The following is a 24,361-nucleotide window of genomic DNA, read 5'->3' on the forward strand; positions in this document are numbered from 1 at the left end:
TCTGAGGTTTGACTCCTGAACATGTGCTAGGGCTAACTTAAACTGAGACTCTGCTACTCCCACCAATTGCTGCAGGCACCTTATATCCCTGGGGTTCCTAAGGCTTTGTTTGTGCGCACATGTGAAATCACTTAAACCAATCTTAGAAATTGCCCGTTTCCTAGGATCTTTGGGAGGTGCTAGATGGGGTAGGAGGTGTTCTTCACGTGCTGCAGAACCTCTCAGAGGAAAGCTTCCTGGAGCATGCCTGCCAGAAGATGAGCTACTCGGTGAGAGGTGAGAGCAGAGAGGTCTGTGTTCATGGCCAGAGGTACCTGTCTCTCCTGTTCTAGTCAGTTACTTCATGGCTAAAAGGCTCTAAGGATAGGGAGATTTTGGCTTCATATCCTTGCTGTATTTGTGGAGATTGGAACAGGTCTAACTCTTTCCTAACTCAAAACTCTTTTCTTCTCCTTTCTCTTTCTTACCCAGTGAAGGAAGTCTACAGGAAAATGGGGGACCCAGGTTCAGGTCTCTACTCCTGCTCTGAGATTTGAAATGCAGGCCTGTTGTATCCCAGCCATTGCAGGGGATATAGTTGCAGCCTTCCCTAAATCATTCTTCTGTACGCAAGGAAAAGCTTTGTGTGCTTAATTACTGCGTGAGGTTTGTAGATGCAAAGTATTCACGGAGGTATTTCATTATCTTAGAGAGTCCTCTGTACCTTTTAGTGGCCAGCTTCGGTTTACAGCATCTGCAAATGCCGTTCTTGCGTGCCTCCCTGGTTCAGGCTCTGCACAAGCAGCAGAGTGCTCTGAAAAGTTCCCAGGGGGATATTACTGCATCATTACCTCTGACTGTGTACGTTTGGGTACGTGCAGATATGTTTGCGTTTTGTGCTGGCTTGATGACAAACTCACCAAAGCACAAAACGCAGCTACCTGATGTTTTTAGGTGTCAGCTGATTTTGACATAATGAGGCAGTATCTCTTACGCAGTAACATCTACCCCTGAATATAATGATGTATCTCTTTTAGGAGTTGGGTGTGGAACTCCCAGCTGTATGCATGCTTACCTTTCCTGCTGCTTTCCGTCCTGCTGAGTTGTAATAAACCAGCAGAGTCAGCCTGGGAGACAAGCATCTTCAAAAGGGGAGCCATAGGAACAGTAATGATGGCTCGTTTCTGAGAGTTAGGCTCTAACCCTCTTCACCACTGCAGAGGAAAGCATTCTTCTCACGTGCAGTCACCCAGGGCTTCTCATTAAAAACCCAAACAGTTGTTTCAGTGGTTTTGGTTTTTTTTTCTGTGGATGAGCTTTTCCTGTGTCACATTCCTGCACATAGTGTATGCACCTATTGATTTTGGCCTGCAAGTGCATCTGTGATGAGTGTGTGGGAGGAGCATGACTCAGACCTAGTCATTCTGATGGCAATTATTCTTTAACCACCTCAAATTAGTCTTCAGCTGTGAATGTTGTCTTTATAGCAGATATAATTAAAAACATCGTAACAACCTAATTAAAGAAGTATTCTTATTTGGGTTATAAACATCACTAAATATTTGTAGCTGCTTAATGACACTGGAGAAGGGAAACTTTTGGACCGGTTTGTCTGAAGGTTTGTTTGGGAAGTGTTTGAAAGCCCTACCTGGAATATGGTCTCATAACTTGTTTGTACTAGCTGCATGTGCAAGATGGGATTGGCAGGTCACTCAGTGTCAGCTGGAGAGCATCTTGCAGTCTTTCTGTGGTTATTGAGATCACAACACCCCGGGAGCCTGGCTCACCAAGGTGATTACATCAGAAGCTTCAGAATGAGCTGCAGAGAAGCAAAAGAGGCAGGCACAGGATCGTGATCCAGTTAAGGACAATAGCTTCAGGGGCTTAATTTCACAGTAAAGTTGATGTGAACCGAGAACTAATTGTTGTCCCTAACTCTGGTGTCTGTGCATCCTGTCAGGTGCAGCCATGCTCTTCGCTCTAGTGGGCTGGCCTGTCAACTGAACAGGCTCGACAGCTCCGTGCCGATTAACACAACCTCTGCGTGCAGTCAGTGGAGATCACTGGTTGTTGCGCAGCGTGACTGCCTGGAGAAAAGTCAGCTTTTTCAGGGTGCTAGGGACTGGAAGCCAGGTAAGCTACAGGAGACCCAGGCTGCCTTCCAGTTACACTCTTTCTGTTGTTTTAAGGGTTTTGTTTACCTCCTGTTCAGTCTGGGGACAGTGCAGTTAATCCAGAGAAGTTACTTCCCTCTGGAATGTGGGGACAAGGGATGTGCAGATTTTCGTATCAGCTAGCCAGGAATCTGCCACCCACCTCTGGTTCACTTCACAATGAAACCATGTACCTTCAGCCCACTCTGCTTTTGTATGGGTCTAATTTATAGGCACTAAAATTTTACCTTTGCTTTTGTTCCCAGAGAAGACAAAGCCTAAAGAAGCACTGTGATGTACTTACTACATAGGCAGCAAAAGCTTTTGTTACTCAGCAGATAAAAGTTGGTGGTCAAAGAGAACTGTTTTGTCTCAGCGTTTCTCCTAGCTCTGTCCTTAACGTTAATCACAGGCATACAAGCTCACACCTGTGGAGTAGTGTTTAAAGCCTGTGTTTAAGTGCATAGCTGAGTTGAGGTTTTAAGCCTAATGAGATGTGAGATCATTGCAGCCTCAGGGGACGCCTTGGGCCTTTTCTCCTTGCAGTCTTACTGGTGGATTTCAGGTACTAATGTACTCAGCAAGAAAGGCAGCCAGCTGCCAGCTTCCCACTTGGGCACTCTGGTGGGAGTAGAGGGAATCTGCCTGAATCCATTTATCATTGGGAACAAAAGATTACTCTAAATATCTCACTCAGATGTAAGACACCTTCATTAAATGAGGTCTGGAGCAAAGACCAAAAGGAATCGCAGTGATTCCCTTTGGTCACTGAGCACTGCCCAAGAGAGTGATGCTTGGGCGGTTGTCAGCAAGTGCCTTCAGGTATCCAACTCTCGTGTTGCATCGATGATGAGGGGAAGTGCAGTGCAGAATTCAGCATATGTAAGTGCTGGATGGTGGCTTTGCTATGCAAAATTCAGATCCAGTTCTGAACTCCCAGAGGCCAAAGGTAGGTTAATGCAAAATCAGGCTCCAGTTGCCAACAGGGATGGGCCTAAGCCAGCATTGTAGGGAAGGGGCCAGAAAGCTTGGATAAAAGATTATCACTTTGAGCCTCTCTAGATTTCCTTCCTGCAAGGCTTTGTGGAAAACACCGTAAGAATCACAGAGGAACCATGGTAAATAGAGGAACCAGGAAAGCTGTGTATGTAAGCAGTTTCATGTGAAAAGACAGCAGCTTTTCCTTTTTACTCGCTCCTTTCTCTCATCTTTTCCTGGCTGTTGTCTTTATGTGTGGTTCTATTTCAGTAATAGATGTTTAAAACATGAGAGTTTGCTTCCAGCTGGGGGTAACCATTTCAGGTAAGTTGAGGGGAGATAAAAACCAGCTTTCAGAGCAAAAGCCTTCATATGGGTGTAAGTCAGTAAAAACCTAGAAGCAGTACCTGGGGATTCAATTTTAAGCAGTGGCCATGCATTACCCTGTATAAACTGTGGAAGAAAAATGATATGCACTTAAATGGTTCCATCGTCGTTTAAATGGTGATCTCTTCATTAGTGCTGGGAAATGAAATGGAAATCCATTCCAATTTTCTAGACAATTTACATTTGATTGTCCGTAAAATTCTTCAGTAAAAGAGCGTCCTTCCTTGCAAATGGCAGAGGATTTAATCGGATTTTGCCGTTTGAATAATTCCCACCATGGTCAGATCGGCTAGTGAATACGTTGAGCTGAAGTCAGCCCTTGTTGGTAGAAGCATTCCCACTGGTGAGTCTGGCCTCCTATGTTTGGAATACAGATGGTTTTCGCAGCTGTAATCTGTTTGTACAGTTAGTTTCCTCTTGATAATCAAATTGGCTTAGTCTAAAGCAAGCCTTAGTGTTTGCTGAAGTACACATGCTTAAACCAGAACATCAAGATCCTGCTCCACATTTACAACCCCTTATGACCCTCCTGAAGACGTTCTGACAAATATCTTGTTCTTCGCAGGAACTGGAGTTATTTTAACTGCTTGTGAAAGTCCGTATATTGCCTGGCCATTCTCTCTTACCTCACCAGAGGGGAAACCCTTTTTGGTATGGAGGGCTAAGGCCCTGATTTCAGTTCATTACTAGGCATTACTGTGCTTGCAGTTACTCCTGGCTGGCTGGCAGTTGTAAGAATTTACCTGTAAGTTGAGGCAGAACAAATATCTTCATGTATGAAGAGGAGTGTGGCCAGCAGGCCAAGGGAGGCGATTCTGCCCTTCTACCCGCTCTCGAGTCCTCAGTACAAGAAGGACACGGACCGGTTAGAAAGGGTCCAGAGAAGGGCTGCAAAAATGATCAGAGGGATGGAGCACCTCTCCTTTAGGACAGGCTGAAACAGTTGGAGTTGTTCAGCCCGGAGAAGCCTCCAGGGAGACCTTATTGCAGCCTTTCAGTTCTTTAAAGAAGGACCTATGAGAAAGATGCGAAGAGGCTTTTAAGCAGGGCCTGCTGTGACAGGACGAGGGGTGATGGGTTTAAACGTAAAGAGGCAGATTCAGGCTGGATGTGAGGAAAAAATTCTTTACAACGAGGGTGGTGAAACACTGGCACAGGCTGCCCAGAGAGGTGCTGGATGCCCCATCCCTGGAGGCATTCCAGGCCAGGTGGGATGCGGTTCTGGGCAACCCGATCGAGTTGAAGATGTCCCTGCTCATTGCAGGGGGTTGTAGTAGAGGAGTTTTGAAGGTGCCTTCCAACCCAAACGGTTCATGTATCTAGTTTATGATGCACCTTTGGTTGTAAGTGGTGTTAGCCCACTGGGACTAACCCAGTCAGTGGAAGCAGAGGGCCTTGCAGAAATCCCGATACCTTCAGTAAGTTTAAATGAGTGGAGTCAGATGAACTTGTTGGTCTGCAGGTGCTGTTTGTTTCTGGAGTAAGAGCATGCAGCCCTGTTTCCTGAAGGTGAGAGAAACTTGTGGTTAGAGGTTTCAGTGTACCAGCTTGAAGTCTCTCCAAATCCAGGGTGCTCTTCTCTTTTATTCCTTTCAGTGTCATGCTCGTGGGCTTCCCTTTACAGCACATCTGTAGTATACAGCCAGACTCTCATTCCTTAATTTTGCAACCAAGGACACATCCAAGTCCCCACAGGCCAGTTCTTGTACTTGTTATACATCTGATTATTTTAGTAATCTGCTTTTCTACAAGCATCTTGGCTGCGGTGGAGTCTGTGGCTATCATTAAATCCCTCTCTAGATGACTGTTAATGCCTTTCAGTGTAAATGTCATACTAAACCCTAGCTTTCAAAACGCATGATGAGTTTTGTGACTTGCCATTTTACTTGTTTGGACACATCTGAATTTGCCAAAACCCGTACTTTGCAGTGTTCATTAGTGGGACTGTGTTAGTTCAGTCAGGTGCTGCTGTAGGAGCCTTGGCCCTTGGAGGCGATAGACACCCTTCCTTTGCACAGATTGCGGGGGGCCCTTCATCCACCCTTTTATAGGCAGGCTCTTGGATCCAGGCTGCAGCCTTTCAGAGAGCGCAGACTGGTGCTGGCCGTTCACTGCCAGTTTAGAGAGAGCTGTTTGCGTTGGGAGTTTGTTTTGTTGGCTTTTATTCACTTTGGCTGGGATCGCTCCTCTGATCAGTTTTGGCCTGTGTGTGTTCCCATGCTGTTTATCTCAGCCCAAACATGCTGAAGGCAAAAGCAAAACCTGGTGGAGATTTGTGCTGCCCAGGATGCCCGGGTTTGTGAAATTCTCGGGAGCCAGAACACCTGCAGTTGCTGCTGCCAGCTGTGTGGGTGCTACCGCATGGAAGCCAAATAAAAACCCACCGAAACATCCCTGGGGAGGCTGGAGGTCAGCATCTGTGGAAGGTTTGGTGCTTTACCGACACTTAACCTCTCTTCTTCCAGCCTAAGCCTTAAACGGGCAAAATGCGAGTCGTTTGGAGTCCCTGAGATAGCAGGAGGTTATTTATTTGCCTGGGGGTCTGTGCTGCTGTAGTAGCAGCCGGCTTTTGTTTTGTGGAGTTCAGGAAGGGTGTGAGCGGAGAAGCGGTGGGAGCCATTCTTAACTCTTCCCTTTCTGCCTTTGCACACTGCAGACAGCCTATTTTAAGGTGCGCAGATGTTTCTGCTACTCTAGTCCTTGGTAGTTGCTTAAGTGGCTTCTTAGAGCAGCTGTTCCCTTGTTTATGTCTCTGATTTCATTGCAGTGCTTGGCTTTTTTGGTGATGGGAAGAGGGAAAAAAATACTGCGTCTCTGGTGTTCTGTTGCTCTGCCCTTATCAAATGTGTCCTTACTGGTGGCCTGTCCTTCTGCAGGGGAGGCATTTCCATTGTAGCTGGGGCCCGGTGTGGTCCCCTCTGGCCCATCTGCTGTCCGAAGGGTGATTTCAGCAAGCGTGACGAGGAGTGGGAGAACATTCATAGTTTAATAAAATTTGCCTGCAGTCTCTCATCTTTCCCTCTAGAAGTGGTTCTGCCACATGAGAGCTCGGTGCTCGCATCCCTCGTGCTCTGTTCAGGCTCTCTGCTTTGTTCTTTGCCATTGAGCTGATTTTCAGACTTGTTCACTTGGTAGTAGCGTGCCAGTTCTTTGATCTTTGCCATTATCACTGCTTTGCTTTTGCTCGTGGGGTACCTAAGCTGAGGTGCAAATTACAAGCTGGTGGAGTGAAAGAGGAGGGAGATGCAGCTGTGTGCCAGTTCTGTCTGGGACAATGGAGAGCTGCAGGAACAGCATGAGGGAAAGCTCTTCTGGGAATGTAGTTTTACTTAAAAAAAAAAAAAAAAAGGCTGTTTTTCCCCAAATTATGAAATTGAGGAATTGATGTAGGTGCTAAGAGCACAGTAACAATTCTCATTTGTTTTAGAACATGTGAAAACGTTACGTAAGCATACTGTGAGAATTCGTAAGTGCATAATATTGGTTTACCTGTTGGATTATGGCTAAGCTGATTCCATTTATTTCCCACTAGCTAAAAGAAATGATAGCTGTATACATTGTGTTAATAAGAGAGAATACCTGAAGGGAGCTACAAGGATGCTGAAGAGGGACTCTTCATCGGGGACTGCAGCCATAGGACAAGGGGTGATGGGTTCAGACTGAAACAGGGCAAGTTCAGGTCAGATCTAAGGCAGAAGCTCTTCCCTGTGAGGGTGCTGAGGCGCTGGCACAGGGTGCCCAGAGAAGCTGTGGCTGCCCCATCCCTGGCAGTGCTCAAGGGCAGGTTGGACACAGGGGCTTGGAGCAAGCTGCTCTAGTGTGAGGTGTCCCTGCCCATGGCAGGGGTTGGACCTGGATGAGCTTTAAGGTCCTTTCCAACCCAGACCGTTCTGTGAAAAGTCAAATAAAACATTGTGAATAAGAAACATTGCAATATCCTAAGCTTCCTAGAGAAGCAGCAAATGAAGCAGCTCTGCATCTCTCAGTGGAAAATGGGACAAGCTGTTGAAGTTCTCTGCTGTTGTAGAGCATTCCATAGATATCTGATAATTAAATCTTTCTTTAGATGCTTTGGTTTTCAGTTGCAACACTACAAATAACAATTCCATCAGAAGCGGTGGGTGGTGCGAACGATCTGTTGTTGAGAGAGACCGGTTCGGTTCGGTGTTTGCTTGCAGCCTGTAATGCTCAGTTCAGGATGTAACTGCATACTCTCTCCCCACATGAGGCGTAATTACCACTCCTTAAACCCCTTAATCTCAAGCAGTTACAAGCTCGTACATTGTTCTAATTGCAGATTTAAAACTCCTGTGCTTTTCTCGTGCAATTACGTTATAATGCAGACAGTTATTAATTTCTGCTTTTCTTGTTATCTGATCAGTGTTAATTGTGCGCGGCCCCACAACGTGTTCGTGCCTCATTCAGCACCAGTGAGAGGAGATCCAGTGCAGCAGGTTTGCAAGGCTGTGCTTTTCTCTCAGCCCGCTGTAATCATTTGTTGTGTTGTAAACGAGGGACTTGTTAGCAAAACAAAAGGGCAATTATACATTTAAATCCTCTGCTGTTTGTAAATCCAGGTGCTTGCTCTTTGAATAGCGTTTAGCTTAGCGCAGGCTGCTCCTGAAGTGTGTGAGAGGTGTTGGTTTGGGGTTTTCAGTTGGTAAGTGGGGGTTACCTGCAGACTTCGGACTTTCGGGATGAGCTTTCCCAAAGTGAAAACGAAGGCAGCTCTCGTTTAGAAGGCATTGCGAGTCTTGGGGACAAGATGTAAGAGGATGTGCACGAGTTGCCGTAGGTCTCACTTGTTGCTGTATTGTTCTTATGCACACATTTTGTATGCAAGGGCTTTGGATGAGTGCATTTGGAACAAGTCATCATCAGTCCGATGATTCATCTCAGGAACTGCATGCAGCACTTACATCTGTAATTGGGATAATTGCAAAACTCTCACTCTTACAGATAGAAATCCTTCTTCTTATCATTCCAAAAGCAGATCGCAGCTCTTTTACTGTGCTAGCTGAGGCCTACACTGACTCCTCTTTATTTCTCCGTTCGTTTTTGTTGCATCATTCAAAGTAGCAGATGATTTGGTGACCTTTCCAACCTGGGTCTGACCTTCATGAGTCACTTGTGCGGGTAGTTGGCTATCGAAATGACTCTGCTTTTATCTTTGCCGTTACTTAAACAGTGCTTTTAATGGGGTGGCACAGGCTGCATTGTAAATGCAGTCCCAGCATTGCTGGGGACAAGGTTGGCAGAAAGGAGCATTAATGGCAGGGTGGAGTCTGTCCTCTGAGGGATCTCGACATTCATGGAGAGGAGGTATTGGAGATTTTGCTCTGTCATAAGTTGCCCACCTTCTTTCCTGTGTGTGTTGTTAGACTCCTTGTGGGGCTGCAGTGGGTTCATTTCAGTACTCCGAAAGAAGGAAAAGGCACACAGCTAGCTATTTCGATGGAGTCGATGTTTAATATGCTAATGGATCTACCCAATATTAGGATGCAAAAACTCTTGGCTTTAATGTGTCTTTAAGAGTAATAATGTGGTTAACTGATGATAAATTAAGTATTGCAATTTGGGGGATTGTTTTTTCTTCCTTTTTTAGTAAAAAAATGAATGTAGGCAAACCAGGACATAGGGAGAGGTAATGCTGTTCAAATACAAAATATTAATGGATTAAGGGGCATTTATAGTCAAAGTGGAGGTTTTCAAAGCATTTCTTCATTCTTCAGACCTCCCGGTATGGTTTAGCTCAGGCACAAGTTAGGGTTAAACGGAGAACTGATCTCCGCATTTCTGGCACTGTATTCCCGTTCATACTCTGCACTTCTTTTAAACTGAGTTCACACATTTCTCTCTGTATTTTTACACCTCTCTCTGCAGAGGGGTATTGGTAAAAGGGGGAGCTGGTCTCTACAGGCACTCCTGGAAAGAAGTCAGGCAGCTGCAGGGGGGAATCCTGTAGAGAATCAGCAGTGTAAAAGCCTGGAGCAAGTCTGAGTTTAAATTGCATCTCTCAATGATCAGGGGAAAGACAGTCCTGTCAGTTTAATTTGCGCATTGATCATAAAGCCCTAAAGCATCTTAGTTGGCTTAAAGGTATCTGCTTATAACAGTGACCTGAAGAAACAGCTGCATTCTCAAAGGAATGAATGGGATGAAGGATTTTTTCTTCTTTTTAAAGAGAGGGGGTGAGGAAGGAAATAAACAGCAAAAAGGGGGTATTTAGATAAGGGAAAATACCAGTTTTGATAAATATGATTCCTCAAGTATTTATTTTCATCTCGAGTGGAGGAGATACGATGCTGCCTATTTGGTGCTTGTTTTGGGGTACAGGAAATGATAAAGAGGAAGAACTTCGCCAGCAAGCCCTAGCACTCACTGGTGGTTACTGGTGCATCTGCGCTCAGACTGTTCCTCTACAGCCGGTCTCCCACGTGTCACTGACCCAATTCACTACAGAGGAAAGCTCCCCTGGAAGCTTCCTGTCCTTCCCTTTCATTCCAGGCTGGGCTGGCTGGAAGAGCCTGAGCCCCAGCTTCTGCAAGCCATCAAAACATGACCGTTGAGGCTGCTGTTCTGTCTTGGGCTTCGGCAGGCGGATCTTCTCGACTCCTGTGTGTTTCCGTCTGCTTCTCTCCACACCTGGAATGGCTGCCTTTTTTCCTTCCCCGTGTTTATTGTTAAACCCATCTCGATGAACCAGCTGGCTTCACGACTGTGTGGAATGAAGTCAGAAGGGCTGTGCCGTGGGCTGCCTTTGAGGGCTCCAGCTCTTGCCTCAGGCCTTGCCTTTTTTCTGCCTGAAAAATAGGAAACGTAACGTGAGTTTTTATGTATCGTTAAGCTTACATCTGTAAAGCACTGACCCGTGGTAGCTGTTTATTACATATTCCATCTTGTGCTTTGATGCATTGTTGTTGTCACACTGAGGTGGGTAATGATGACTCGGCTTACTGCTGTGGTAATGCACTTAAAGCTTTGAAATCTGTCACGGATGGCATTCCAACACAGGTGCTGTAAACCAGAGATGAAATTTGAAGGTATTTGCCGTCAAGCCATTTGTCTTAAAATTCTTGTGTCGCAGTAGAAATTGTGGTTTCCTAAGGTTTAGGATACTGCAGAGTTGTTTTGTGGACAAAGGGCTGTGTTTCAGGAGCTCTGTGTTGCAGGGCTTGCCATCGGAAAACTGGGTGGTTGGTCCTCGGTTTGTAGTGCTGCGGGTGACCTGTAGGAGCTTGTGCTTATCAGGCCTCCGTAACAAAGAACTGCTATTGCGTGGGCCTGGCATCTCCAGTCTTAAAGCACCGTGGAACGCAGACTGATCAGCACAACTTACTATGTATTATAGCCATTGTTTTTGTTTTTTTTTTTTCTTCTATTTTTACAGCCCTTCTGTATGCAACCATTTTTGGTAATGTGACAACCATATTTCAGCAAATGTATGCTAATACCAACAGATACCATGAAATGCTGAACAGCGTCCGGGACTTTCTAAAGCTCTACCAGGTCCCTAAAGGACTGAGTGAACGTGTGATGGATTACATCGTTTCCACCTGGTCAATGTCCAGAGGAATAGATACTGAAAAGGTAAGGAAATTAAACTGCAAGGAAAGAGGTCACATCCTGAAAGCATTTCATGAACATAAACAGGAGGTACTTTCTTAGGAAAGAAGACAAATACTCTTTAAATAGTTCCAAGTAGTAGCTTCCCTTAATTTTAAACTTTCAAATACAGCATTTCAAGTGTTCTGTCATACTGACATATGTTAGTGGTAGAAGTATCTATGTTTTTCTGGTGATGTGGTTGAAATAGTGCGAAAATGATGAAGCAAAGAGCTTGCTTTCCAGTAAACAAAGAAGGTTCCAAATTCTAACACAACCTCAGAATTTCTTCAAATGAGATTTGTTAAAAATACTGTTTCTGTTGTGTGAAATTGTTTGCAGCTCTTTGGGCCTGAATGCAAAGTAAAATCCGGTTTGTCTCTGTAGAATGTGATACTCTGTGTGCAGGTAAAGATAATGATGAAAGCTGGGAGTCATCACTGTCCCAGCTTATTATGTGAAATGTGCCTTATGTGAGGCAAATGTTACCATCCTAATTCATTGAATTTAGAAGTCAGTTCCCACTGTGTCTTTTAAAATAACAAATGGCCCTTCACCACACCAAATGCAGCTACTTGCTGCTTTCATATTACTTGCCAGCTTTTGTGGAGATAGATACTGGTTTTCTTACCGCTTGTAAAGAGATGTGATTTATGGGGTGCTTCATTCAGGAACCATACCAATGCTCTGGTCACCAGCCTTCTGGTTAGAGGCTTCATTTAGTAGTCTGTTCTGTAGGTGATGTAGTTAAAGAGCAAACAGTTTCATTTCTGTCTAGTTTTAAAGCATCGTTACGGAAGAGTAGAGCAGATGTGGCCTTGCACTTGGGCTCTCTGGAGACCAGTGGGTACACAGGATGCTGTTTGCTTTCCTAAATGCCTTTTAAATTCTAGACCGTAATCGTGGGAAGCACTGTCTGCCATACTAGCTCTCAGAAAGAAATAGTGTTTTAGTATTGGATAGTGCTGATTTGAGGCTTCTCTGCCTCTGTTCTCACCAAATACCTGTGTGCAGCCCTGTGGGTTTGAGGTAGGCGCATCTGGGGAAGGTGGAGAGGCAATATCTGAGGATACATAGTGTAATGAATGCTTGCGCTTTCATTCATCCCCCAGTACAAGCTCCTCTCATCATTTTAACAAAGCAAAGAGAAAAAATGGCTATGTAAAACACGTTTGGTTTAGCTTATCTTCAAAGTTCATTCTTGACTTCTGATAAGGAGAAAAGTGCTTGAAGAGAATGCCTTTGGAGACAGCAGGATAACCCAACCTAGCACAATTCGGTGTCGCCTTTAAGAATTATCTTAATAAACAGGCAAAAAAGTCTCCGATTGTAAGGACATCAAAGAGCTTAATACCATGTTGTTTTCAATAACTGGGGCGTGCAGAACTGAACTGCTGGGAGCGATGACTTGTAAACCCAAGAAATCAACTTTCATCTGCATACAAAAGCTAGCAGATGTAAAAGTGACTAATGGCTGTGCCAATCCAGAAACTCTCAGGTTTGAGCTCTCTTGGTTTGATGCCTCTGCATAACTTCTAGGTTGTCATGCAATGAATAAATCATGAATTGCTGCTGGGGCAGAACAGTGGTAATTGTGCTGCTGTGTAATGCAGAGCAGCTTTCTACACATGAGGCAGATACTCTAAAGGTGAACTTGGCACAGACTCGATGCCTACACTCTTGTAGGCCACGTTACTTGTCAGTTCACTGTTAACTGCAGGCATGCCAAGGAGTGAATAATCAGCTAGAAGCAAAGTGTGTAAGTCTGGAAAATAGCAGCATACCAAAATTTAACCAAGAGCTGCTGAAAGATTCTAGAACGAATCCATGAAGATGTTTCCTTACCTCCCACAAAAATGGTTTTCTACCATTTGTAATTCTCAAACGTCTCTAATCCATTTAATTTTTCAGTCCAGAGACAACTTCTTTAAATAGAGAATGGAAAATGAGTTAATTTTGCCTTAGAGTGGGAAATGAAGGGGGTTTTGTGTAAATACTTGCTTGAACATTCGGATTTTCGTGCTACTATTTCTATTACAACAACCCTTTTTGTGCATGGTATTCAAGTAACTGCGAAGTGTGTGCGTGTCGTTCCAGTAGCACAGTTTGGTAAGCATCTGCAGATACAAAATGGTTCTTTTGCCAGAGTAAATGAGGTAATTGCAAAGACAGTTGTGGCCACTGCCCCTGTTCTGTGTTAAATGCTGCTCTTCCTGCCTCAAGCCATTGCTGGGAGCCTGGAAAAGGGAGAACTGGCAGGTTTGACTGCTGTTCCCAGTGGGGCAGCCAAGGCAGATCATCCATGAGTGCCCTACACTTAAGAGCAGTCTGCTTGGAGGTGAGCCAAAGATGATGATTTTGGTGGCAGAGTCACTTGCCTTTGGAGTGGCAAGTGGGGCATCTGGAACCAGTGCCATGCGCGGAGTTATGAGCTTGGTTCTCTGCTCAGGTCTTGCACAGACCCCCACTGCAAGGTGTATGTGTAGCCTAGTTCTTCCTGTGTTTTCTGGGAGCGTTTGCATTGAAGCAGCCATCACTTTCCATGCGGGAAAATGTGTGGGAGTAACTCTGAAGCTCACCCAGAGTCCTCCTAAATCGAATGGAATAGTTATTACTGAGGAAAAAAAAAATAATGAGGCAGACTTGTAGCACTCAGTGTTGTTCTCAGATAATACGTCCTGAGATGTGCTTCATCGCAGGCTACCCTCCAAGGGTTTTATCATCCCCAAATCCTGTTCACGGTAATGTGTTTCCAGTGGTTTTGCCAGGAACTTTAAATCTGTACATGCAGTGGTAATTCTGTATTCTGTGCACTCGTCTGTCTGGTGGATTACATTGAAAACCTTCAGAAATGGCCCTGACTGGTACCCGCTGTGCTAAGCATCAGTCTGTGTACCCTTAGGAGCACACGTCAGGAATTGCCCTGAGGAGCACTGCATTCGGGAGATCAGAAGTTGCCCAACACACCTTAAGGTCCCTTTCTTGTGTGAACAAAGCGACTGCCACTGAGGGGTGAATTTGAATGCCTGCAAATCTCAGCGTTAGCAGTTAATGAAACTTCTAATAACTTTTTTTTTGCAGAAGGAATATGAGATTACAGTTCTCTATACAATATTCTCTCGCTTGGAGTACCTAATTTGCGCAGGCTTTTTATGGTATCTATTAAGAGTGACCTACCCTCTAGAAACAATCCTTCAGGAAGCTTTTCTCCACCACTTTCTGTACTGCTGTGCAGTGTTCTATTGTCTTAAAAACCTGAGGCCTTCTCCTAGTAATTCAATATCCAGCAGAGCATGTTGCTGAGATGAAAACGTTGTTTTCCCTTCAGGTATGGAAAGCAGAGCATGTATTGGGGCTTATCTGTATAAATAATATAAAAATAAACGGACAGATTGAGATCACATATTTTATAAGAAGGAGGAAAGTAGTTCTTAAACCCTGCGTAGTAAAATATGAGCCATGCACAGGAAATAACGACCCGATTTCCTTCTCAGGTGTTGCAGATATGCCCTAAGGACATGAGAGCAGATATCTGCGTGCATCTGAACCGCAAAGTGTTCAAGGAGCACCCAGCCTTCAGGCTAGCAAGTGATGGGTGCCTTCGGGCTCTTGCCATGGAATTCCAGACAGTGCACTGTGCTCCGGGGGACCTGATCTACCACGCAGGCGAGAGCGTCGACAGCCTTTGCTTTGTGGTCTCGGGGTCTTTGGAAGTGATCCAGGATGATGAAGTCGTGGCTATATTGGGTAAGTTTCACAGCTGATTACAGGCACTGTGTGCAAGTACAGATGCCTAGAGCATTTTTATAGCCTCTTCTACTCTAGCACCTAACTCATTCTTTCGAAAGCTTCAGCCACAGCCTGGTGAGGTATATGTTACTGTCCTTCCTGTTCCACATAGGTAAATGCAAAGGGCATTCATCTCAATTCCAGATTCCTCCAAGCCTGTTACTCCTGGTCAGTGGAAACTGTACTTGAGCGTTGGAATCCTGGTCATTGGGGTTCCGCCTGTCTCACCACATCTCTTTGCATTGGAAATTCCATTGAGAACTTCAGAAAACTGGGTTTTTTTTCCAAGTGCCTGGCTTCCCTGTGTCCCTCCCAGTGATAATGCAACTTGCTGAAAACTTCCCAAGCAGATTTATTTAGTATCTCGTGCTGAAATAATATTTATCTCTTTTAAAGTCAAAGTAATATAATAATTTAGAGTTGATTTTTCTTAACTTGGAATGACAGCTTCAGGGTGGAGGCATTGAGAAGAAGCTGATAGTGGTGTGACCAACGTTCTGAGGCAAAGCTAGGAGAAAAGAGTGTGATAATGCAATAGGTGTAGATGAATCATGGGGCTGGAGCATTCAGGAGGTGTTACTTATCATCTGATTCTGTCAGACCCTTATGTGATAAAGTAAATGCTCACAGTGGCTTAATCCAGTACCTGTCACTCAAAGCAGCCTGGAAAGAGGGAACAAAACAGCTTGGTAATCTTCCTCTTTCTGAACACGTACAGGTAGCTCTCCTAGGTGGAATGTCTACTGGAAAATGAGTTGTTTTTCGCTACTTGTGTACAGGATTGACTATGTAGCATAGGGTAAATTTATTGTCCTGGGGAATCAAGTTCATCCTATTTTGTGCCACACAAGAAACTGAAAAGGTGAAAAGGAGATAACTGGTTCTCTTCTGTTCTGAAATCACCTGTGCTGTTCAGTGCTATATGATAAAGCCTCTCGGTTTGTGCCACCTTTTATGCCATTAATACCTCCTCCTGTGGCCATCACAAGAAGAAAACCTTAAAACATCTTGCTGCTCTTTGTAATCAGTACGGGTAAAAAACCACCGAAATAGATTTGTTCAAAATGTCCTTTAAAGAGCCTAATTTTCTCCTCCTCTTTAGCAGTAACTTCTGTGTTTTATCATAATCCTCACTTTAGATGAACACTTGGCCCACATTCCTTGAGAAATCATTGCTAAGGAAACTTAAATCCTAATCTCTGCTGCTGCAGAGTGATAGCTACAGAGAGCTGAAGTTCACCCATTGGTATCTGAATGAATAGAAATAGTTTGTTATTGTTGTTCTTCTGGGGCAGTAACTGTTGATCCCCTTCCCTCCACACCTTTAGTTTTTTGGAAGTTGGAGTCATTTGTCTGGCTTTGTGACTACTGCAGTCAGAGAGGAAAGTCAAATGAAATGGGATGTGTTTGTGATTCCGTAGGATGGAACAGAAGATCCCTCTGCTCTGAGAGATCTGAAGGAGGCAAGAGGCTCTGGGAGCCAGGTTGGTTCCCAGCCTTTCTGCTTGAAATCGGGGTAAGCTTTGACATTTAGGAGAACACTCCAGTAAAAAGCTGGAGAGAGGAAGGAGAAGACCCTTTGGAAGTAGGGTGAGAGGCTGCTGTTCCTCGGTAGCAGTGGGGAAGCCAGGGTCTTGTCCTTAAATGTTCACGCTGCTGCAAGATGTGCAGTTAAGGACTCCTGGAGGGCCTGGCTGAGCAGCAGAGCTTTACTCGTGAGAGTTCTTCAGAGCTGCTGAAGTGGTCTCACTGACCACGGCAGGGGGACCGGTGTGCATGGACTGGAAGACTGGAGGGTAGGCTTGCCGATTTGCTTACAGACTGGGAGCTCTTAAGTCTTTATTTAGCAATTAAAACACGAAGCTTGAGAACCGCTGTGATCTTCAAAGCTGAGCCATGGAGGAGACAGGTAACATTTACCATTAGGTTTAGTTGCAAGGAAAATACAGCCCCCCAGAAAAGCTAGCTTATCCCAAGAGTAACATAGTTTATGCTGTTCTGCACTTACTGTGTTCTTGCTATCCTTATTTGAGCTAAAAACTTTCAAAAGAAGAAACTGTTGGTTTAGCAGAGAGAATGCATCATCGAATTTCCTGGGCTTGGAAGAGACCTGTGAGTCCAACTCCTGCCCCCGCGAAGGGCAGGGGAAGTGAATGAGATGGAAAGGGAAATTAAGGCAGTAGTTTACTGTGAGGAAGGAATATCGTTGGCCTCCACAAAGACAAGTTTGCTGTTGCTGTTCCTTCTGCTTCTATCAAAGCTGGAGGGAAATAACATAATGTAGATACAAGTATGAGAGCAAAGTATGCAGAATGTCAAGAGCAGGAATCTGTAGCTTAAGCCTGGCTGCTGCCTTCCCCATCGGGGGAAAGTGGAATATATCACTTTGGGGGGGACGTTGGTGGTGGGAATTGTGCAAAGGATACGCACAGATTTACTTTTAAGATCACATGTGAGCTAAGGAAGTGAACATCGGATGTGCCCGAAATACAGATGGTTTATTCTTACTGGAGACTGTGCTTTGAACGTGATTCTGTAGGAGAGCTTGGGGTGCCGTGTTTTGTTTCAGCAGGATATTAAATGCTCCGTTTGCTTTGTGTGGAGAAATTCCTGCTGATTTAATTTGATCTAATTGCAATCTTAAAGGAACGTTAGAAGAATAATTGTTTGTTTTCTTTACAATTGCTTTAGCTTACTCATTTAGCCACGAGCATTTCATTCCGATGCAGACACAAGAGGTTTGATTTGGCTTTTCGTGGGACAGATTTGCATCCAGATAGGACAGTGCAAACTGCAAGGGGATGGTTTATTTCAAAGGAAGAAAAAGAGCAGTGCAGAAGTGTTGTCTGTTGTAGATGTTCACAGTGGAAAAGCATTGCATCTTCCATGCAGTTGTGTGTGAAGATTGCTTCTCGGCACACTTGAAGATGTTGGGTAAGCTAAGGGCCCAGGCTGCTATCTTTAGACTGTCCCTCATACCTGAGCTAGCTCAGGTTTCCCTAAACTAAACTGCTTTGTGTACAACCCCATTTTCAGAACTTAATTGTGTGGTTTGGGGCCTTTTATTACTTAATCATAGAATCCCAGCCTGGTTTGGGTTGGAAGGGACCTTAAAGCTCACCCAGTTCCGACCCCTGCCACGGGCAGGGACCCCTTCCACTGGACCAGGTTGCTCCAAGCCCCTGTGTCCAACCTGGCCTTGAACACTGCCAGGGATGGGGCAGCCACAGCCTCTCTGGGCACCATCTGCCAATGCCTCAGCACCCTCACAGGGAAGAGCTTCTGCCTAAGAGCTCATCTCAGTCTCCCCTCGGGCAGGTTAAAGCCATTCCCCTTGGCCTGTCCCCACAGGCCCTTGTAAGGAGTCCCTCTCCAACTTTCTTCTGGGCTCCCTTTAGGTACTGGAAGCTGCTGTAAGGTCTCCCCAGAATGCCAAGTCTTTGGAAAGCTTAAACCACGACACTTACTTACCTTCGTGCCCTTCATTTTTCACCTGAGTTTGAAATGTAGGGCCTGCTGTGTTCAAAGTGCCAAGCTGCTGTGCTCTCAGGCTTAAGAAGTGGTGGCAGGATTATGGATGGCATTAGAGTTTTCTTATTATTTTCAAAGACGGTATTAACGTCACAGCATTGTTTGTGCTATTGAATAAGACTGATGTGACCAGCAGTGCTTTGCAAAAGGAATGCTTGAGATTAAAATCCAGCTTTATCTTCAGCAGGCCTATTGTGCTTTTTCTATTTATAGTTTCAAGCTTTTGTTGCTTCAGGTCGACACACAGAGGCAGGTCGGACAAGTTGCTTATTTCTCTGATTTAGTGATCGTCAACTAAAGGAACAGTTTTAAAAGTCTGGTTTCCTCAATGTGTGTCCGAAGTATTAGAACTGGAGAGCCAGCTAAACCTTTTGAAAGACAGTGGCACGAAGAGGTCTACTTTAATGCCAAGTTTTAATTTCATGGTGGATGTAGGAGCAGCGTTAAAACTTGAGAAATAGAGGTTTCTTTCTTGAGAAATACAGGTTTGTTCCATGTGATATTGTTGGGCAAAGACTGTTCCTCGTTCCTGTGCTCCAGGTATCCAGAAAACGTAATATGGGTTGGCCTCGGGAGTTGCCTATTTTGAGACTTCAGCCAGGCATGCCTTTTTTTTTTTACATCTAACTTCTGGTAGAGCATTAAAAGCAGGAATCACCAAAGCTGCTGTCCGCTGCTGTGTATAGATGGTCTAAGACTGTGCAGGGGGTGGGAGAAAGAGATTTTTAAACCGCTTGCTTAATGCCTGCTGAAATAAGAGGGGTATTCCCTGTGAACAGAGGCCTCAGCAGTGAGCTTCTTGGCACTTCACATTGTTGGGAGTTTTTTCCCCGTGGTTTAACGTTTTATTGTTGTGAATTTCTGCAACTTTGCCTAATGTCATTTAGGATGAGTTCCTTCCCCTCGGGACCAGCAGCCAAGCTCCTGATACCCTTGTACTGAGTTAAGGTGAAACACCACCAATCGGTCGGTTTTATGATTTATTAATACAAAAGACAAGGCGTGTGGTTAGATATAATAAACTCAGCAATGATCACTTTAACTGGATCAGCAAGTCCTGTGCCACATGTTTTTACTTAGGTTTAGTCAATATTCAATGAAAAATAGGAGGAGAGAGAGAAAGGGAGAGAAAGAGAGGGCGAAGAGAACAAGTATCACTCCCCGTGTATCCAGCACATCTGGTTGGTCCTCTTTACCCAGAGTATTGGTGGTGGTGGGAGCTCCCCATCTGACCTGAGCCCTGCCCTTTTATGTTCACGTTCTTTGGGGTGTTATCCATAATCTGCATGTGAGGTGTGGTGTGGAGAGGCATTACTGTGATAATGACGCGTGTAGTTCAGTGATCACCTGTGCAGTTCCAAAGCTGAGGCTCCCAAAGGGTCCTCTGGGTGCTTGTTGTCCCTCATATCCTGATGTCTGCTGTTTGACTCCATCTTCTAAGTCAGTTTGAGGTAAGCATTCAGCCTTGAACAAAGGGGTCAGAACAGTCCCTGTCTATGCAGTATCGAGAGCCATCACCCTTATTTACTTCATTTACCCTCCAGGCCACCCATGGTCAGATGCAGATGATGCCGGAGACAAGCTCAGTTTCTCGTCTCTTGCATGATGCGGTGTAAGGGGTGTTTGAGACAAGCTCAATGGCCGGACTCTCACAGTACTTTCAAGTAGTCTGACAGCACCACACGTGGAAGAAGCCCCCTTCCAGAGATCATAGAACCACAGAATGGTTGGAAAGGAGCTTAGGCTCATGCAGTTCCGACTCCATTGCCACGGGCAGGGACACTTCACACTAGGCCGTGTCGCCCAAGTCTGGCAGGTTACTGGCAGCAGCGATCCATGCCACACTGGCAGCTGAAGTTAGGATGTGGTGATGAGGAGCTCTGTTCCAGCATGTTCCTTATGCGTCAGGCTGTATTAGGAAGGCTTGCCATTGTGTTGGAGTGCATATTCCAAACAGAGGTATGAAGAGGCAGAAATGGTAATTTAAGAAGGAAGTTGAACAGAGTTAATTTTCATTTGTGTTTTGGGCAGGGTTTGTTTTCTGTCTCAGAAGTTTGGAGGAAGAAAAATAATTGTCTTCACTGAAAAAGCAGGTTAAAAATATAATCAAAGAGATGAATCTTCACATAACACTTTTTTTTTCTTTGTTTTCTCCAAGTTCCCGAACCGTTGTTAAATACATCCTCAAGGAGTTGCTAGAAATATTAAATCAAACGGAGTATGCTATGGCGATGAACGTTGTGAGGTTTTCACATTATTTACTTTCTGTATTTCAGAAGGTGAAATCCACTGTTTTAAACTCTTGTGAATCCTTTCGTCTGAAGTAAAAGAAAATCAAACATTGAGCCTTTAATGTGAGCTTCAAGCAATAGCTATGACATAAAGCCTGCTTCTAAGTCAGTGGGGAAATAACTCCGAGGGTATTGCAGTTGGGGCCTCTCATAGAAGTGTTTTGATCAGCGAGCAAGCACTGCCCATGAAATGACAGCACAGATTGAGCTGTGAGTTCCCTATTACTTAAGCAATGCAAATAAATTCACATGCCGTTGTGACTAGTTATTTGAGCTGGAAACTTCCATGTCCTCTGAGTTTGTACAGTCTGACCACATATTTATAGTGTGTTTTTACAGTAACCATTAAAAAAGCAAACGGGGATAGATGTTTGGGATGCTGGGAAGCCTCCCAGCTTTTTCTGAATAAGCCTGCTAGGGCCCAGTTGACATTCTAAAACTACTCATCACAGTAAGCCAAGTAGTGAAATACAATCCACGCCTTATTCAGAGAGGCAAATAAATTAGAATAAAAATAGAAATCTTAGCTGTAACTAATTCATGTTGCTGCTCATCCCTGCTCTAAAATAGCTGTTTTTATCTGTAATGTGCTTCAACAGAGAGCATGGATTCAGCTGTATACTAAACTGTCTGCACAATGTTGCCGAGCTGTGGTTTAAGCCGTGAACAGTTAACACTGTGTTTCTGCTTGTGCACCAGGCACATCACTGACAGTTCAATTGCAGTTTATTATCGGTATTAATGCTCCTTTTGGTTTCTACCCGGCACTGATAACTCTGGGTTTCTTTCCCTTAAGGTCTTACTAGAGGGTGAGAGTGATTAAAACCTCAGGTTAGTGAAAAATGGGATATTCTCTGCAGTGCAGTTGGTCATTCCCTTCTCGTTATGTGTCTCAGGTTGCACTTGAGAAATCTTAAAATCCAAAGCAGCAAGCCGAAAGGACCAAACTCCAGCTATCCAGTGGCTACTGAGATGTGCAGTTTATCTGTGGGATGGACGCTGAAAACTTCACCTTGATGCCAAATGGTAGCTCTCCTTTTTCTGGCTGGCAGATAGCTGTTGCCTTAAAACAGTGCACCAAGGGGAAACAATAGTTTTGCTCTGGTGCCTCTATTTGAATCTTCCTTTTCTCTGTAAAATGGGAAAGTTTGAATTGCGTACCTTGGGTAAGGAGGAGATGAGGGAAGGGAAGATAGGGAAAGGTTTTCAGTTGGAGCCAAATAGATGTGTGGTGATCACAGAGGGAGTTTGACCTGAGTCTCGCATCACTGACTTTGAACATGAGGGGTAAATACACTGTGCTTAGTGGAGTTACACTTGAATACAGTTGGCAGGACCCTGTGACATGGAATAACCTCAGATCTTCATGTTCTTTTCAGATGTGTTCTGGAGGAAAATAAGTAAATCAATAAAAGAAAGGGGAAAAATCAGGCCAAGTGGTTTGTGTTTTTCAGCATCCTTTTAACCGAGCAGTCACTAGTCACACACAGAGAATCTGTGCTTGCCTTTACAGCAGTTGGTGTCTCCCACTGCTGAGAACACTGGGGCTGTTCAGCCTGGAGAAGAGAAGCTGCGTGGAGACCTCAGAGCAGCTTCAGTGTCTGAAGGGGGCTACAAGGATGCTGGGGAGGGACTCTTCATCAGGGACTGCAGCGACAGGACAGGGGGTGATGGGTTCAAACTGAAACAGGGCAAGTTCAGGTTAGATCAAAGGCAGAAGCTCTTCCCTGTGAGGGTGCTGAGGCGCTGGCACGGGGTGCCCAGAGAAGTGGTCAATGCTCTCTCCCTGGCCTCTGTTCAAGGCCAGGTTGGACAGAGCCTTGGGTGGCACGGTGTAGTGTGAAGTATCCCTTCCTAATGTCGGGGTTGAAACTAGATGATCTTAAGGTCCTTTCCAACCCATGATTCTATGCTGATGAAGGCAGTTCTAGAAGGGACCTGAGCTTAGGTTCTGGTGTTAGCTGCTGTAGCAGTTCTTACTGTTGACTTGAGAATGACTCAAACATGACTATTTTGTCTGATGTGCTGAAAATCCATCACTGGGTTCGTGTGAATCCCACCAAAGTCCATACTGACTTGGAAGAGCTACAGCACATGCATCCATAGCCTCATCTTCTCAGCCAGCTGATACCACACCAAAACTGCCCAGGCATCCAAAATCAAAACCTGAGCTAAGTGGGTTATCAGCCAAAATCCTCCACAGTTTTTGAGCATAGGGTGGAATATCTTTTGTCTGAGAGGTCTTCGATGGTTCCTGTTTGTACGAGTGAAACAACGAGGGGTTGTTCTGGTAGAGGCACATCAAGGCAATGTGTGAGCATGGTTCTCTCTCTGAAAGAGAGTCAGCAAAGCACTTGGCTAAGTTGCAATCATGAGATCTTTATTACTGATCTGTTCTCAGGACACAGTGGATGTGGCTTCACCTTTTGTCTGATTTAGGCTGAATTTGCAGTGGGAACAGAGAAATCCTCTTCACTCATCAGATGAATAGCGAATGTAATATGGAGAAAAAAATTGGGAAAGAATAGATATGGCAGTAGAAGGTGCTGGTTTTATGAACTAATTCTTCAGTGTTTAAATATGTCAGGGTTTGGGGACTTGTTATAATTAAAGCAGACAAGCAAACATGAAAGGCAGAAAACCATTTGGCTTTCCAGAGCCTACTGAGCTGGTGGTGGAATAGGTCCTCAGCCCACAAATCCAGCAGGGAATATAAATGATTGATGGTAAAAGCTTAGCTCATCCACTTGGAAGTGTGATTGACAGAGAGTGTTCCTGGCAAATGTTTGGAATTCTGCAAGCTGGGAAGGAAACTGCAAAGCACTGACAACCAACTGGCCATCTGCATTTCTCTAGCTTCTTGAGCTGTCTTCAGAGGTAAGGTGAAATGTAGGAAGCCTGGAGTTAAATGTGAAGAGAGGCTTTTGCTTCAGGTTCCCTAATGCTGCCATTATTCTTTGCCAACCGCCTTCTGGCGCACTTAGAAGTCTCCCTTTGCTCTTCTTGCCTTCCAATTGCGGATGCTTCTGATAAACACCCCCTCAATCTGCCCTCTTTTTTTCTCCTTTTGCTTCTTTTTTCCTGAGTGACTGGTCTCACTTTATGGAGAACAGATAAACAGAGCGAGATGGACTGAAGTTCCTTCTCACGTACAAGAGGGCAGTTGTTCTAATCCAGTACAGATACTCCCGAGTGGAATTGCAATTCCTGCTTGCTATATAAAGACTTCCTACTGCTCCTTCCTCTATCCCCATTTTTTTTTTTCTGTGAATGTCAACCACAATTTTATTTCAGAATCTGACAACTGAGATTGCTATTTTGGTATGTATCATTTAGAAAATGCACCTGACAAACAAAGCAGTGTGGTGCTTGGCCACATGCCTTGCTTTGCAAACCAAACTGGAACACAGGATTGATTTTTGACTAGATCACTGGCTCCTAACCCGATTGACTTGAAGCACGTTGTTGATGATGGAAAACAGCACAACTTCTTGGTTTAGATTTATTTCTTTGTTAAATAATAGAAGCCTCTGACTTGGGCTTTGGTTCACGTGTTGCTTTTCTCAGCTTGGTTTGGCTCCATGCAACTCCTTCCTGTGCTGCCCTTGCCACTAGTGAGAAGCAGTTCCCTGGGGTAGCAGGAAACTG

General features: G+C 44.7%; 1 protein-coding gene across 4 annotated transcripts in view; it reads left to right on the plus strand.

Moving 5' to 3' along the window:
• Positions 1-24,361, plus strand: part of KCNH1 (potassium voltage-gated channel subfamily H member 1) — a 176,121-nt gene that overhangs the window by 75,636 nt on the left and 76,124 nt on the right. For all 4 annotated transcript variants that reach the window (XM_062622679.1, XM_062622680.1, XM_062622683.1 and 1 more), the window contains exons 8-9: positions 10,888-11,087; positions 14,597-14,849. In XM_062622679.1, coding sequence (XP_062478663.1) covers positions 10,888-11,087; positions 14,597-14,849 — 453 coding nt within the window. The remainder of the gene's footprint in view (positions 1-10,887; positions 11,088-14,596; positions 14,850-24,361) is intronic.

Source organism: Pezoporus occidentalis, unplaced genomic scaffold (genome assembly GCF_034315485.1).
Source record: "Pezoporus occidentalis ecotype Australia unplaced genomic scaffold, CSIRO_AGI_Poc_V1 ctg245, whole genome shotgun sequence".
NCBI lineage: Eukaryota > Metazoa > Chordata > Aves > Psittaciformes > Psittacidae > Pezoporus > Pezoporus occidentalis.